This window comes from Leucoraja erinacea, chromosome 1, assembly GCF_028641065.1.
Source record: "Leucoraja erinacea ecotype New England chromosome 1, Leri_hhj_1, whole genome shotgun sequence".
Classification (NCBI taxonomy): domain Eukaryota; kingdom Metazoa; phylum Chordata; class Chondrichthyes; order Rajiformes; family Rajidae; genus Leucoraja; species Leucoraja erinaceus.
Window position 1 is genome coordinate 125,460,425 of NC_073377.1, and position 18,031 is coordinate 125,478,455.

At 43.7% G+C, this 18,031-nt stretch overlaps 1 protein-coding gene across 3 annotated transcripts in view; it reads left to right on the forward strand.

Annotated features, from left to right (window-relative positions):
* kiaa0232 (KIAA0232 ortholog) overlaps window positions 1-18,031 on the forward strand; it is a 140,419-nt gene that overhangs the window by 80,070 nt on the left and 42,318 nt on the right. For all 3 annotated transcript variants that reach the window (XM_055643104.1, XM_055643092.1, XM_055643097.1), the window contains exons 4-6: window positions 1,715-1,784; window positions 6,753-6,837; window positions 7,190-10,475. In XM_055643104.1, coding sequence (XP_055499079.1) covers window positions 1,715-1,784; window positions 6,753-6,837; window positions 7,190-10,475 — 3,441 coding nt within the window. The remainder of the gene's footprint in view (window positions 1-1,714; window positions 1,785-6,752; window positions 6,838-7,189; window positions 10,476-18,031) is intronic.

The following is an 18,031-nucleotide window of genomic DNA, read 5'->3' on the forward strand; positions in this document are numbered from 1 at the left end:
TGTTGGCTCAGGTTGGATTTTCAGGCTTATTAGCATACAATGGTAGGCTTCATCCAGACAATATGTGAAACAGAGCAGCAAGCCAGAGAATGATTTCTATTCCAAAATAGAAACAAATGCCGGGTAAAACTTGTCTGCCATCAACCTGTTCATGACAAGTCTGAGGATAATCCTGTGGTGCTGTGTGCTGTGACATAGTGCAACATAGAAGGTTCAGCTCGTGCTGGATGGTTAAGCCACTTACTCAGATTTTCTTCCTGCACGCAAACTCGTTGCGTCTTACAAAACATAATGGCATGTATCCAAATAAAAAAAGCATGAACATATGAAGAGAGGAAAAAAAAAATCATTTATTTTACAAACATCAAAAGATTCTGGATGCTTAATCTGAATGAATGCTTATGCATTGGGTAAAGCTGTTACTAATAAAATTGAAGTGTCTGCTTGTACTGTTTGTCTGGGATATAGCAAATCCAAGAAAGATTCTACAGTACTTTATCATGACTAGAATATCTCACAATGAATATTTGAAATGTGGTGGTTGTTGTTCAATGTTAATAAAACCATATTAATGCAAGTTATGTAAGTTTCCACAAACAGCATCAAGAAGATGGATGATGAAATTCGAATTTTGAAATGCAGGTCATGTGTGAACTCTGTTTATAAACATGCACTAGAATGGTCCAGAAGGTCAAATTTGGCATTTGGTTTAACATAGCAAGGGTTTTGCCTCTGACAACGTGGCTGCCGATATTGCTGTCACATTATAAGCCTAGTTTTGTGTTCAAGGCCTGGGATAAGAAATGGAAGCCTCACCTTCTGCATCTGATTTGACAATATTGTTTTGCTGATCCAATAGGTAGTTTTCAGCAGGGAGTCCGCTTTAAAAATAAATAAATAAATAAATTGCAGTCAGTGTCAAGAAATTAGCATACATTAACTAAGGATTATGTATTGGTTTTTCAATTAAGAGTGATGGCATTGCCCATTTTGCTGTACCACTAGTTACTTTGACCATATAACTGAGTTAATCTGCCAATTTAGCTTGGTGCCTTCATTATTATGTAATCTGTTTTATTATGTAATCTGTTTTTATTCTTTTAATTTAATTTAATAATTATTTCTAGTTAGAGGTGTTCACTGAGACGGAAATTGTTGTTTTATTTTCCTTGAGCAGTGTGCTTTCTCGAGTGTAGAGTCAAATTAATTGGGTGTTGTTTCATTTCAGCAATACCTGATCTCCTTATTTTTTCAGACTAAAAAGAGGAACTCGGCAGATGAAGGGTGTTGACCTGAAACAATGACTGGCCATTTTCCTCCTCCGATGCTGCCTGATCCTCTAAATTCCCCCAGCAGATCTGCTTTTTTTTGTTGTGAATTCCCTCATTATTTGTTCCTGTGTTTATTTATGGAAATGGAAAATGAAATAATTTTACAATTGCAGTAGATATTCTATAGTTACGGAATCAGTACTTTGATTGTTAGGTACACGGTCATATTTGAAATGTATATTACATTTGATCATGTGTGGACACTGTTTTCAATCTAAAAAATATTTGTTTGATCTCATTCCTATTACAAAGAAAAAGGTATTGCGTCTGACTATGTTTGTTAAGTTCAGTCAGCTGTTCCTTCGTACATGTTAGATGTTGTTATGCGTTAGAATGATTTCAAACAAACACAAGCACTTCATTTTATTTTCTTCTTCTCTTAGAATTCTGGCATTGAGACCTTAGTTGAGGAACTTTGCTCCAAATTGAAAGAACTGCAAAATAAGCAAAAAGGTATGTTTTTTCTCCAAGTTTAGTGCAACCATATTGGTATGTATTTTAATTATTCACTGTCGTAGTTATTGGTAAACTTTCAGAAAGGTAGACAATAAATATCTGAACCCAACATTTCATATGATAGGGTTTTGGCCCGTAATGTCACCTATTTCCTTCGCTCCACAGATGCTGCTGCACCCGCTGAGTTTCTCCAGCATTTTTCTGTACCTACCATTTCATATGATAAATCTGCTTCAGGTAGAATCCCAGAATGCCATTAAAGTTCATTACAAAACTAACATTTGAGGTTGTTTCCATATTAGTTACATTTAAATGTTAATATAATTTACCAAAAAAGGAAGTTTTATCATCAATCTGTTTAGCTGACCCTGAAATGTTAATTTAGTTATCAATAAACACTCAGATACAAGCCATGTAATATGTCAAACAATGAATCTTCATTGTTAAAATTGTGTTGAACTGCTGATTCTCTGTGGACAGCTTTAAAAAAAATAAACTAATTAATCCTTATTTGCAGCACAGAACATTGTTAGGTTGGGACACTGGTGTGAAAATATACATCTTCTAGATGTGATGTGATGTGATGTGACCTGGGGTCACCGGGTGTTTCGGGTCTCACATCATCAGACACCCTCATCCAGGTGACCCAGCCGGGGTTGATCAGGCCCCGATTTGCGTCCCAGCAGCAACTGCCCATGGATCAGCCATCTTAATAACTACTCGGCCGGGGTTGGGAGACTAGTGCGTGGAGGCAACTGGGCTCTGTGGGGTGAATCCTGGCCGGGCTCCTCCTGCGCCTCACAGGTTCAAGGCCTGTGCGCTGCACCTCTGTCTCCTTCTCAGAGCACTTTATTCTCGCCTGATGGATTTTTAGGCCACAGCATTATCATCATTCAATTTGATGAGAAACCAGGATCATGATCTGTGGAATTGTTAATTCTGCTTGATTTCAGTGGAGTCTACGAAGCTTTAAGAGTGCGTATTCTACCACTTTGTCAGCTAAACCAAACAGACCAGTCATATTTAATGCTGTGCATGACTGAACTGAAAAATGTTGCCTCGGGAATAATAAAGATAAAACTTTATTATAAAAAAGATCAAAATGTTTTTTTTAATTATGGGTTAATAATTGGAAAGAAATTGATACTTAAATTTTGGAAAAGTACAACCACACCAACTGTTAAAATGTGGATTAGGAATATGATGGACATAGCACGCCTTGAAGAAATGAGACTCCAACTAATAGATAAATATGACCAATTCTTAAAGAGTTGGTCTCCTTTCATCGACTTTTTGGAATCATGTGATGCAGCGGTGCCGTAAGGATTGCCGATTTCAGTTCATGACGCGGATAGATCTACATCTCCGAATACAGATTTGAAAAATTCTCTTTTAAGGGGCCTTCCCTTCTATTTCCACTCTCCTCTTTCTCTCTTCCTTTTTTTATTTTTTATATACACACTTCACGTTTTTCTACTCTCTGCCATCTATTTTTCCACTTTTTCCCCTTTCTATTGCTTTCTTTTTCTTGATCTGCTTACTTTTTTCTTATAACATAAAACTAGAGGTTGTACATAGAATGGATTACGGTATTACATAGTTGGCACCTAAAATTAGGCGCCACTGTACTGTTTTGTGCTGTATTAACTTCTAATAAAATAAACAAAAAAAAAAAAAAAAAAAAAAAAAGAATAAATAAACTGGTAAAGTGCAAATAAAAAAAAATAAAAAAATTTAAAAAAAACTTTGATTCAGAAGCATGTTCTTTGTTGTGTTTTAGGAGTATTAACCAATATCTCTGCAGAAAAGGCATGTATTTTAAAACATATTAAAACAAATACTTAAGACAAGTAATTGATAGAATCAGCATGTAAACAGATGTCATTTGGTTTATCTAAATATTGTTAACCTGCCTGTGTAATTGATAAATACCTTGCATCGTTTGCTGTTGGAAGTGGAGGGATTGGCTGCATTTTGGTAAAATTTGGAAGCAAAAAAGGAAGAGGCATAGGCCAGTATAGGCAGCTGGGATCAAGTGTAACCCTGGAGGAGGTTTGAGGACTGTGGAGTATGCTAAGAAGGAAATCAAGAGAGTTTAAAGGGAACTGGGACACCTCTGGTAGAATAAAATAAGGGGAATCCAAAGAGATTTCATAAATACATTAGGGAAAGAGGGTAACTAGAGATAGTATGTGGCACCTCAGAAACCAAAAATAGTCATCTATGTGTGGAGCCACAGGATATGGGTGAGGTCCTCGATGAGTATTTCTCCTCTGTTCTACTGTGGAGAAAAAAATGTCGGTTGGAGAACTTGTGATGAGTGGTTGCGTCAGGGATTGGTGTTGGCCCATTGCTGTTAGTGGTTTATATCAACGATTTGGATGAGAATGTGCAAGGCATCATTAGTAAGTTTGCAAATGATACCAAAGTAGGTTGTATCACAGATAGGAAAGATGGTTATCAAAAATTAAAGCGGGCTTTTGATCAGCTGGACAAGTGGGCTGAGGAATGGCTAATGGAGTTTAATACTTCAGTTGGGATGAGTATAGAAGTTGGGATGAGTATAGAAGTTGGGATGTAAATATATGAGTATAGAAGTTGGGATGTAATGTTAATGAGTATAGAAGTTGGGATGTAATGTTAAAATTGTACAAGGCATTGGTGAGGCCAATTCTGGAGTATGGTGTACAATTTTGGTCGCCTAATTATAGGAAGGATGTCAACAAAATAGAGAGAGTACAGAGGAGATTTACTAGAATGTTGCCTGGGTTTCAGCAACTAAGTTACAGAGAAAGGTTCAACAAGTTAGGGCTTTATTCTTTGGAGCGCAGAAGGTTAAGGGGGGACTTGATAGAGGTTTTTAAAATGATGAGAGGGATAGACAGAGTTGACGTGGAAAAGCTTTTCCCACTGAGAGTAGGGAAGATTCAAACAAGGGGACATGACTTGAGAATTAAGGGACTGAAGTTTAGGGGTAACATGAGGGGGAACTTCTTTACTCAGAGAGTGGTAGCTGTGTGGAAATGAGCTTCCAGTGAAGGTGGTGGAGGCAGGTTCGTTTTTATCATTAAAAAAAAAATTGGATAGTTATATGGACGGAAAGGGAATGGAGGGTTATGGTCTGAGCGCAGGTATATGGGACTAGGGGAGATTATGTGTTCGGCACGGACTAGAAGAGTCGAGATGGCCTGTTTCCGTGCTGTAATTGTTATATGGTTATATGGTTATACAGATAAGTACGAGGTGTTGCTTTTTGGGAAGTCAAACAAGGAAACACCTTCACTGAATGTTATGGTCCTGGAGAGTGTTGCAGAGCGGAAGGATCTATAAATACAGGTAGTTGGTTCCCTGAAAGTGCCATCACAGGTAGTGGTAAAGAGGACTTTCAGTACATTGGCATTCATAGTTCAGTGTATAGAAGTGTAGAAACAAGGAACTGAAGATTTACTTGAAAAAGCTGATTACAAAGAACACAAACTGAGCCTGAGAAGTGACCTGATCTGAAATGTAACCTATCCATGTTCTTTAGATTCTGCCTGATCTACTGAGTTAGCCAGCATTTTGTGTATTATTGAGTATAGAAGTTGTCCTATGTTACAGTAGTACAATACATCGGTGAGGCCACATTTCGAGTACTGTGTTCAGTTTTGGTCACCCTGCGATATGAAGCATGTAATTAAGCAGAAAAGAGCATGGTGAAGATTTACAAGGATGTTACTAGGATTTGAGGGCATGAACTTTTGGGAGCAGATGGGCAGCAAGGATTTTATCCCTTGGAGCGCAGGAGACTGAGTGGTGTTCTGATAGAGGTTTATAAAATCATGAGGGCAATAGTTAGGGAGAATGCACCTGTCTTTTACCCAGTGTAGGGCAGTCACAAACCAGAGGACTTAGATTTAAAGTGCGAAGGACAAGATTTAGTAGAAACCTGAAGAGCAACATAATCACTTAGAGAATGGCGAGTACATGGAACAATCTGTCGGAGGTGGTCATTGAAGCAGGTACTATAACAGCATTGAAAAGACACTTGAATAGGTACATGGATTGGAAATGTTTGTAAGGATATGGGCCCCAACACCAGCAAATGTGACTAACTTAGATGAGGCAACTTGTTTTTCATGGATGAGTTAAGCCATAGGACCTGTTTCCCTTCTGATTGATTCCATGATTGGTCCTGAAGAAATCTGGGGATATGCACCCCAAGATACTCTGTTCTACTACCTTCATTAGTCAATCATTGATTGTGTAGTCCTTTACTTGCCCTACCTAAGTATTTCATTTCACACTTGTCTGCATAGACCTCTTGCTACTGGCAGCTATTCACTGAATCACATCCATGCAAACCAAAATTCATGCTAACCAGAAATCGGGTTATTCTCATAGTCCAGTTCTCACCTACAGCATTTCATTTCAAATATTTGAGGAGTTCTGTCTTCATTACTGTTTGGATAGTGAATTCCGGACTCATGTGTCCTGATAAAAATCATGATTCCTTACTTTAAATCTTTGCCCCTTTTGATGTAACTTTTAAAGCAAATAGCTCCTTCATGTTTACACTGACCACTTAATTTTATACACTTTGAGTAAATCTCTCCATAGCTTACTATGTTCTAAATAAAATAGCTCAACCTAGCCAGTCCATTGATAAGTTCCTTTACTCTTGCTCACAACTAAGCACACTACTTATTTCAGTAACCCACAACCTTTTGTGAACTCATGCAATCCCTCGTTGATGTTAATTTACCACAGGTAATAAATATTAACAGCTGTCTAAAATCCTGAAATTTATCCACCAAACCAAACTCAACACTATTTTACCCAGTTTGTTCTCTAAGTATGTTTTCTAAGTTTGTTCTCTAAGTTTTCATCTATCTTTATTCATTCGAAGTAGCAAAAATAATAAAGAAAGTAAAGATTATATTCATGAAACTGACTTGGATTTACTTCTGTCTTCCCAAAATACAGAAGAGAAGCAAAGTAGTAAGAAAGCTGAAGGATCTCAATCTCCTGAAATTATAGGATCACCTTCCGCCAAGGATCAGGTAGAAATGTATGTATGTACTTAAAATATTGCGCTGCCTGTAAAATATTTGAAATGTATTTGAAATATTTGGCATGTTGAAACATACTTTGGCTTTCCTTATGATGACAATGCTAAAGATGGGGGGGGGGGAACTAACCGTATAATGGTCTTAACTATGTAAAGTAAAATATGCTTGCATTGTATAGATCTGTTAGAATTAGTTGCTTGCATCAGTATTCCAGCTAAAGTTACTCTTTTTTTAAATATAACTAATCTGATGAATTTAAAGTAATAGATTTGATGATAATTGACATTTAACAATTTTGCCAATAAATCAAATGTGAGCTAGATTTTAATATAGATATATTTTTTGCTTTAGGTATTATGAAGCATTTCCACCTCTTTCTGAAAAGCCAATCTGTCTGCAAGAAATCATGACCGTGTGGAATAAGACCAAAGCAAGTTCATTTTCTGGTTCTTCTTCTTCATCTGCTGCTCCACAAACAAGCACTGATACATCCTCTCCAAAAGAATGCAACAGTGAAGGTGAAGGTACTAGAGAACGAACAAATGAGGATTCCATAATAACCAACAATCGCACATTCAGGAGAAGTAAAAAGGAAAAAGAAAATAGGCACAACAACTGCATGCCAGAAGAAAAACCCACAACAGGAAAGAAGATCAGACATAGGTCAGAAGGCAAGATCCGCCCTCGTTCATGGTCCTCTGGTTCCAGTGAAGCAGGCTCAAGCTCAAGTGGCAACCAGTATGAGTTAAAGGGTTCCACTAAAGCTGTCAAAGTCAGACATAAGATGAGAGAAACTGCAAGGAACAAAAAGGGGCGAAATGGACAAGTTAGGCTATCATTGAAATCTGTCGACAAAGATGATCATAAAAGCACCTGTGGAAGCAGCAGCAGCGGACCTACCAAACAACTGTGCAAAAAAGGAAAAAAGTTTATGAAAGAAACGAGGAGGAAAACCAATGGCAACAGTGGTGCTAAAAATCTTGGCAATGAAAATGGAAGGGAACAAGAATTTAAAGAAGAACCATTGTGGTACACTGAACCAATTACAGAATATTGGTTCCCTCCGAGTAGAAAAAGCAAGCTGGAAACTGCATACCGGAATAGTGTAGCTGCTAATGATAGTGAATCTTTGACTTTGGAAGAGCTTTCAGAGACGATGCGGGGTCTTTGTATTAATAACAATAATTTTCAAACATACCTCGCGGCAGGTGCTTTCGTTGATGGTCACTTTGTTGAAATGCCTGCATTATTAGATGAGGCGAATGACCTCACTGGGACCTCAAACTGTTCTAATCCCAAGAACAGTGATATTTTAGATGATATGCATCTTTCAGAATTTACTCACTTCTATGAAGTAGACATTCATCAATCCATATTGGATCCTAGTGCCTCAAATTCATTGCAAGGAGAGAGTCGAATTTTAAGCATGATTCGACGGAAAAGTACAGAGCAAATTGATTTTGAGGCAGACTGTTGTATAGTATTAGATGGACTACAATTGACGAGGGAAAGTGCAATATGGACAGATTCACAACCTTCTCTTGGTGCAGAAGGATTGTTCTTGCATGATCTTGCAAATATAGCTCAATTTTGGGAGTGCTCTAGCTCTGATGAAGCAGAGGGGGAAAGCTTCGCCGGGGAATCCCCCATTACCCTTTCTCCTATTGTAGATAATACAGTGTGTGACGCAAGCAGTAGTACTGGCAATCAAGAAGAACACTTTTCAGAAGCAAATGAAGGGTCAAGTTTAAACTCCACTTTTTTTTCACTGTTTGAAGTGCAATATGATAACCCTGCTTCGCCATTCTGTTTTGATGGGCTTTGCTTGGGTAATCAAAATAATGATATGGGAGGCTGGGCAGATTTGCCTGGGAAAGCACAGTCTCGTTTGCTTATATGGACCAAAAATAGTGCCTTTGATGAAAATGACCACTGCTCAAATCTTTCAACGCGAACATGCAGCCCATGGTCACATTCTGAAGAAACACGTTCAGATAATGAAACCTCCTTTGGTATTCCAATGGAGGAGTCCACTAAATTTAATGCAGATGAGATTGATTGCATGGTCCCTGGCATTTCAACCAGCCTTCTTGATGAAGATCTATTAGATTTGTTGCATGAGGAGACTCATTCACAAACGGATGGAGCTTTGCGAAATGTAACAAATGTGGCTTTCAAGCAGAAATCTAAGTTGGAGTCTGTTTGTGGAATTCAATTGGAAGAAGAAGAAAATAAGGAGTACGAAACATCTGTGGAAAATTTCAAGGATCAGATAGCCAGTCGTGGGGAAAGCTATGACTCAGAAGTTATAAAAGATATTTGGACATCCATAGCTGAAAACAATGCTGTAGCAACACTAGATGTAGAGAGACCAGAAGAGGATCTCTTTCCTGGTGAGGTGAATGGTTGTCATTGCTGTTGTTTGGAGATGGCAACAAAACAAGACATTCTACAAGAGCCTCATGAAAAGGCAGTACAGAGGTCTGAATATCACTTATGGGATTGTCAGAAAGAAAACTTGGAGGCACAAGCTATTGCCACTGGTGAGCTTGCAGAGATAGATATAGGTGATTACACTGCGCCCTCCAAACCATGGGATATTGGTACTGACAAGGAAAGTGCTTTCATTCTTGGTGGAGTCTATGGAGAACTGAAAACATTTGACAATTGTGGCGACTGGGGAGTGGTTCCACCCGATCCTGCAAAAGGTACTTTGTTGCAATGTGCATCTTCAGATGTTGTGACAATCGCAGGTACGGATGTCTTCATGACTCCAGGTAGTAATGTTGCTCCTGGCCATAGACCATTGTGGCGATCTTGTGCTTCATTCTCACAGTGTGATCAGATTAGAAAAGATGACAAGTTAAATGCTGAGTTCTCTTTCATCTTCCATGAAGATTTATTAGGGAATTGCAGTAATTATCAGAGTCAAGATCCTGGTGTTGAGTATTCTTTTTCCTCCTTTGACCTGAACAATCCTTTCTCACAAGTTCTTCATGTGGAATGTTCATTTGAACCTGAAAGGCTTGCAACATTTAGTCCAAGCTTTAAACCCAAATCTATACTGTGTTCAGACTCAGAAAGTGAAACGTTCCATCCTAAAATATATAGTATTGACAAAACACAGTATAGGGCAATTCGAATCTCACCACGGACTCATTTCCGACCTATACCTGCCTCTGAACTTTCACCAGGCGGAGGAAGTGAATCCGAATTTGAATCAGAAAAAGAGGAAGTTACTATACCTATTCTGTCACAGACAGATTTATTTGAGGATCCACAGGCAGATTTAAAGCCTTTGGAAGAAGATGCTGAGCGGGAAGGACATTACTATGGAAAATCAGAGCTGGAATCGGGTAAATTCTTGCCAAGATTAAAAAAAGCTGGAATGGAAAAGAGTGCTCAGACGTCATTAGATTCTCATGAAGGATCTGGTGGCCTTTTATTGTCAGAACAGCAGTGCCCGGAATGCCATTTACAGGCATCAATGGGATGCACCAGTGTGAATAGTTGCGAAATAGATTTTAAGTTGAAGGTACCGAGTGATAAATTGGAAATGTTCCAGAATCGTACAATAAGCAGGAGCTTTCCTGGATTTAGCGAGGGAACATATGTCACAGCTGCATCACTACAAGAGGTAAGAACTTTTGGTACTTTATAAGTTTATTTACATTTACATTCACATTCTACATTGTTGCAAGAAGTTACATTTTCCACTGCTTTAAACCTTTTTATGTATTATAATAAAAGGGAAAGTAATAATTATCCATTGGGATATTGGACACATTCAAGCCCAAGTCAGTTAACGGCAAGTTCATAGCTTTGTACTATCAGTGAACCTCTTGTTGAATTGACCATAGCAAATCAGAGGTATTGGGTCACAAAAGTGGTATTGGGCCTTCCATGTAAAGAACGAGCCTGTACATTACCACAAAAAATGTTTGGAAAGAATCTGTGGAGAATTGCGCTCAGATAATTAAGTTGTTTGCCTTGCACAGTGGAGTTTGGTATTTGAAGATTCAGTCATTTTATTCACTTTGCAGCTCCAAGAACGAGAGATTTAACTTGTACCTTGTATCTGGCTTCACATGGGGCCCAGGTGGCCTCTTAATTAAGGCTCAGATAGGGACAGGCACAAAGAACATCTCGTAGAGCAGTGGTGAGTTTCTCAAACAAGTCACTTTCTTCAAGGCCTTAACAGTACGTACTGGGAAACACTCTTCCAGTGTGTACTGTTATGGCCTTGGATAAACTGATAGGCAAGATGTTCTTTGTGTCTGTCCCTATCTGACCCACAACAGGGTACAAGATGAACACAAAATTCCCTCCAAAGCTACTGTTCGATGTTTAAAACTATTTCTCATTGTTTTAAACATGGATATATTGTAAATTGATTTGAAGAGGATTTTAAGCTGTACGCTTGTGGAAGGAACTGAACTGATGTATCAAATACTATGTCATTTAAATACTTATAATTATTCATACAAGCAAACTTCTGTTTAAATCTCCTTAAGTTAAAGAAATCTTTTTTGTTGTGATATCAGTTATTCCCTGATTATTGTTTAACTTTAATTCATTGCAAACTCATGCTTGCAAAATACCAGCATGCCCACACTTCAAAACAGTTGATTAATGGTAATGCAGCTAAAAACATCCTGAGGTTGTGAAAGTGCTTTGTAACTTTGACTTGCTGACTTTTTAAAATCAGATTTGCCTGCTTCAAGTACAAGATCATTTGATAGTCGATTAATTTTGAAAAAATAATTCATAGGTTGCGGAGGGAAAAAGGTAGCGTCTAATAGCAATTACTGGGAAGAGTTTACTGTTCTTTTACCAGTTACATTTCCAATAGCTTACTTGCATCTCTTGGCATGACAGATACTTATAAAACTACGGGGTGCTGGAACTCATTTACACAAGTGATGGAGGATATTAGTGATGTGAAAGGAAGTGGGCCAAAAAGCCATTTGCATTTTTATTTTCTACATTAACACACAAAATCCTGATTAATGAATTGGCAAGAATTCATATCCTCTGATAGCCAAATCACATGAGTACACCACTGCCAAGCCATTCGTGTATTGTCAGGAATAGACATAGAAAATAGGAGCGGGAAAAGCCATTTGATTCATCAAGCATGGTTGACTGTCCAAATTTAGTATCTGGTTCCAGCTTTTCCCCCCATTTCCCTTAACCTGTTCAAGTGCTACCCCCAAGTATACTTGGGTTATGGCCAATAGAGAAAAAAAAGGCAGTGAACAGGTTAATCCCCCCAATTGTAAAAACAATATCTACAGTAACTCCTTTTTGAAGATATTTAATGGTTTAACATAAATTGCCAAATCTGCAGTAGCAAATTATGCAGATTCACCATTCTCTAGGGAAAAAAATTGCTCCTCATCTCAGTCTTCAATGGGTTACCACTTAGCCTTAAACTGTGACCCCTGGGCTTAGACATCTCCATGATCAGGCATATCCTCACCATGTGTAATCTGTCCATTTCTGTTACACATCTGTATGTTTATTCTTCTCATTTTTCTAAACCCTAGTGAATACAAATCGGAGGATTACTCTGATGAGAGGTCATTGACCTGAAATGTTGATTCATTTTCTATATCACTAGGTCCTGCCTGAATTGCTGAGTGATTCTGGCATTTTCTGTTTTGTGGTCTTTTGGTATCTGCAGTTTTTGCATGCGTCACATCTCAGAGTACCGAGATTTGTCACTTTAATTGTGACATCAAAATTCTGAATAAATGACCTTGCAACAAAACCACATTTTATGCTTAAAGGGCTTTCTCACGGTGCGACCTGACGCAAGACTTAACAAGAGTTTAACATCGTGGGAACCTCCTGCGATAACAGTACGGCATTCATGGACCACCGAGGACCTCCGTGGCGCTAACGGCAGGTAGTCGTGTAACTTGTTAAGGTCGGGAGAAAATTCAAACATTTTTGAATTTCTCCAAGAGTGACTTGAGCAGCGTTGCAACATTGTATGAACGCAGATGCCAGTGCGATATCCGTAATGACTCTTGCGGGTACCGTGGGAACGCCTGCGAACCGTAATATGGGTTGAGCACAACACCGGCTGAAAGGAGGCCATCGAGAAGCAGATGTACGCCTTTGACAATTTTTTGGCATTGGCTTTTTTAAATGTTTTATGTAATTTATGTTTTTATGTGTCTTGAGTTCTATGTGCAAATCCTTTTCAGTTCCAGGTATCAGAGCGTTGGAAGCAGGATGCCAGAGGCACTCAGCCACTCTAGCTTGCCCCCCCCCCCCACCTACACACATTTACCGGGCGCAGGTGGGCATTGGGGAGTCTGAAGACGTCTGCCATGGTGCAAGCCATCTGGAACTTGGTCATCTGCTCATTGACAGACCAGTGGAAAACCCCACTGACCGAGGAGTCCAGTAGGGAGGTATTCCGCATCAGCAGAGGGACCGCACTGTAAAGCAAAGCAAGATTCCAGCTGTGATAGTTTACAGTCAACTGTTCTCCCTCTACCCCCCCCATCTCTCCCCCTCGCTCACTTCCCCACTCCCACGCACCTCCCCTCCCTCTCTCCCGGGTGGGGGAGAGGGAGGGGATCGGGGGTTGGGGCTCTACACCCACAGGTGGTGCTCGGACAGCTGCTGACACATCAAGGCACGTGGATGGGGATAAGTGATGGGGGGGGGGGGGGGGGGGGGTGAGTGATGGTATGGGGAGGGGAGGTGAGTGACGGGGGGGAGGTGGTGTGAGCGTTGGAGAGGGGGGGGGGGGGCACTGACCTGTAGCCATCGCTCGGACAGCTGCCGGCACACCAGGGCCACATCGGCCACGTGGGTGGGGTAACGTTGCTGCCAGCGGTCTACGCTGGCCATCCGCTCGCACCCCTGCACTGGCCCGAAGAGGATGGTCACCGCACTCTTTGGGCCAGTGCAGGGGTGCGAGCGGATGGTCAGCGTAGACCACTGGCAGCAACGTTAGACCCACGTGGCCGATGTGGCCCTGATGTGCCGGCAGCTGTCCGAGCGATGGCTACAGGTCAGTGCCCTCCTCCCTCCCCTCCAACGCTCCACGCTCACCGCCCCCCCCCCCCACTCACTCACCTCCCTCCCCTCCCCATACCATCACTCACCCCCCCCCCCCCCCCCCCCCCCCCCATCACTCAATCCCCATCCACGTGCCTTGATGTGTTAGCAGCTGTCCGAGCACCACCTGTGGGTGTAGAGCCCCAAACCCCGATCCCCTCCCTCTCCCCCACCCGGGAGAGAGGGAGGGGAGGTGCGTGGGAGTGGGGAAGTGAGCGAGGGGGAGAGATGGGGGGGGTAGAGGGAGAACAGTTGACTGTAAACTATCACAGCTGGAATCTTGCTTTGCTTTACTGTGCGGTCCCCTCTGTTGATGCGGAATACCTCCCTACTGGACTCCTCGGTCAGTGGGGTTTTCCACTGGTCTGTCAATAAGCAGATGACCAAGTTCCAGATGGCTTGCACCATGGAGTCTTCAGACTCCCCAATGCCCACCTGCGCCCGGTAAGTGTGTGTGGGTGGGGGGGCAGGCTTGAGTGGCCTCTGGCATCCTGCTTCCAACGCTCTGATACCTGGAACTGAAAAGGATTTGCACATAGAACTCAAGACACATAAAAACATAAATTACATAAAACATTTTAAAAAGCCAATGCCAAAAAAATTTCAAAGGCGTACATCTGCTTCTCGATGGCCTCCTTTCAGCCGGTGTTGTGCTCAACCCATATTACCGTTCGCAGTAGTTCCCACGGTACCCGCAAGAGTCATTACGGATATCGCACTGGCATCTGCGTTCATACAATGTTGCAATGCTGCTCAAGTCACTCTAGGAGAAATTCAAAAATGTTTGAATTTTCTCCCAACCGTAACAAGTTACACGACTACCTGCCGTTAGCGCCACGAAGGTCCTCGATGGTCTATGAATGCTGTACTGTTATCGCTGGAGGTTCACACGATGTTAAACTCTTGTTAAGTCTTGCGTCAGGTCGCACCGTGAGAAAGCCCTTTAAAGAAGTTGTATGGTATGCTTCTCTTCATCAGACGGGGCATTTAACATAAGAGTCAAGAAGTCATGTTGCAGCTTTACATGAATTTGGTTATGCTCCATTTGGAGTATTTTATACTATTCTGGTTGCCCTTTTTGGGGAAGAATGTGGAAGCTGCTAATATCAGATCAAGATTGTCTTTTTGAAAAGATTGGCATTTGAAATGTACATGAATTAACTGAGGAGATGGATGAAAATTAATTACATAAGTTTCATATTACATCGATACTTTTTCCTTAAACAATACATTTCTGTTGGCGGCTTCCCTATGAACCAAAATGAGTGTATGTGTCTGAATGCCCAAGATACTGGCCTCCCAGCCAAATATTAAATATTTCCAATTATGTTAGGTATTATGTAAGAAGAAGTCTGCTTTGAAAATCAGATAATATTTTGGTAAAAGGCAAAATTATTTATTGTTTATTTATGTATATTCAGAAAAGTAGCAGTTCAGGCAGTTGAGTCAGATGAGGTAGTTGAGGCAGGGACTATCCCAACGTTTAAGAAACAGTTGAACAGGTACATGGATGGGACGGGTTTGAAGGGACATGGACCAAACGCGGGCAGGTGGGACTAGTGTAACTGGGACATGTTGGCCGATGGGGGCAAGTTGGGCCAAAGGGCCTGTTTCCACATTGTGTCACTCTATGACTTCAATACAATTGGTTACAAGCCTTGGTCACAATGTTAAAATGCAGAAAATAATCTGATCTCAAGAGTCAAGAGAGTCAACTAAAAACATCCCTTAATAGTACACTGGACTGCTGTATAAAATTTACATTGACCTAAATGCATTAGGCTGTTAGTTTATTTTGTCTCGTCATAAAAATCAAACAAAATAGTAGCTGGAAATCCTGTCCTTGAATCTGCGTCATCAAAGTTTCCATTTAGTTATTTTTGATGAGACTTGCAAGACAAATACATATTTCGCAGTAATAGGCTAACAAATACCAGTTTCTTTCCAGTCAGGGTGTATTGTAGTACAATTGGAAATGGATTTGCAATTAAAATACGAGTTGGTTGGAAATGCTTGGCACTTCAGTGAGTTAGCAGAGCCATCAATGCAAACTAGCTCCAAACAATCTGTATTCCTGTTTTTGTATGATACATTTATTGGTTACTAGACCAAGTGCAGACCCATTGGATCTGTTTCCCCAACGCACGTTTGTGGGGGGAGGGGGGTGAGGGAGGAGCTGCGGCATCACACTCACACTAACCACCCCCAAACACACAGGTGGGGGAGGGGGGGAGGGGGAGACGGGGTGGGGGTGAGAGGGGAGAGGGGGGGGAGGAGGAACTGGGAGAGATTTGGAGAGAGAGCAGAGCGGGGTAGGGGAGTGAGAGGGGGATGGGAAGGGGGAGGGGAGTGGGAGGGAGGAGTGTGGGGAGGGCAGGAAGGGGGGGGAAGGGGGTAGGGGGGTGGGAGAGGGTCGTAGCGGGGAGTGGTGCAAAGAGAGAGAAGGGGGGGGGGGGGAGAGAGGGAGGGTGAAGAGGGGGGGGAGGGGGGAGGGAGAAGAGGAGGGAGAGGGGTGGGAGGGAAGGAGGGAGAGGGGGGTGTAGAGGAGGGGGGAGAGGAGAGGGGGGAAGGAGGAGAGATGAGAGAGGGGGTGGGGGAGGGGGAGAGAGGGGGTGGGGAGGGAGAGAGGGAGGGAGGGGAGAGAGGGGTGGGGGAAGAGGAGGGAGAGGGAGGGGAAGGAGGAGGGAGGGAGAAGGGGAGGAGAGGAGGGGGGGGGAAGGGAGTGGGATGGGAGGGGAGAGGGGGGGAGGGGAAATAGTGGTGAGGGAGAGGGGAGGGTAAAGAGTGCGGAAGAGGGGTAGGGGGGAGTGGTGGAAGAGGAGGCAGAGATGGGTAGGGGTGGAGGAGGGGGGAGAGGGGGGGGTGGGGGGGGGGGAGGAGGAGAGGGGCGAAAGGGAGGAGAGAGAGGGTGCGGGAGGGGGTGAGAGAAGGTGGGGGTAAGGGGGAGAGAGGAGAGGGAGGGAAGATGGAGGGAGGAGGAAGGGGAGAGAGGGGGAAGAGCGTGGAGGGCAGGGGGAGAATGGTAGGGGGCGGGGAAGAGGTGGGATGGGAGGGGGAGAGAGGGAGGGAGAGGAAAAAATAGTGGTGGGGAGAGGGGAGGTTAAGAGTGGAGTTAGAGGGAGAGGGGGTAGGGGGAGGAGTGGTTGAAGAGGCAGAGATGGGTGGGGGAGGAGAGGGTTTGGGGGGGAGGGGAGGAGGGGAGGGAGGGGGGAAAGGGAGGGGAGGAGGAGAGGGGGGAGGAGAGGGGGGGGAGGGAGAAGGTGGGGGGAGGGGGAAAGAGGGTGGGGAGGAGAGAGGGAGGGGAGGGGGAGAGATAAAGAGGGAAGAGAGGAGGAGAGAGGGGGGGAGAGGGGGGAGGAGGGAGAGAGAGGGGGAGAGGTGGAGGGAGGGGGAGAGCAGAGAAGAGGGGGGAGAGTGAGAGGGAAAGGAGGGGAAGGGGGGGAGGGGGAGGGAGGAGGGGGGAGGAGAGGGGAGGGAAGCTGAGCAGAAGAGGAGAGAGGGGAGAGAGGAGAGGGGGGGAGAGGGGGAGAGGGGGGGAGGGGAGGAGTAGGGGAGGGGGGGTGGGGGAGAGATGGAGGGGGGGGGGGGAGAGAGGGAGAGGAGAGGGAGGAGGGGGGAGGGGTGGGGGGAGGGTTGGGGGAGGGGGGAGAGAGGGAGGGAGAGGAAGGAGGAGGGGGGAGAAGGAGGAGAGGAGAGAGGGAAGAGGGGAAGGGAGGGAAGGGGGAAGAGGGGAGGGGGGGGGGGGAAGGAAGGAAAGTGGGAGGGAGGGGGAGAGTGGGAGGGGGAGGGGGAGGAGAGAGGAGGGGAAGGAGGGAGGGAGGGGAGGGAGGGAGAGGAGAGAGGGGGAGCAGGAGTGGGGGATGAGGGAGAGGGGAGTTGGGGGAAGAGGGACAGAGGGGGGAGAGGGGAGGGGTGAGGGAGAGAAGGAGAGGGAGGGGGGGGGAGAGGGTTTGGGGGAGGGGGGGGGGGGGGGAAGGGGGGGGGGGGGGGGGGGGGGGGGGGGGGGGGAGACAGGGGAGGTAGAGGGGGGGGGGGAGGGGGAAGGGGGGGAGGGGAGAGAGAGGGGGAGGGGGGAGGGGAGGAGGAGGGGGGGAGGAGATGGAGAGGGGTGAG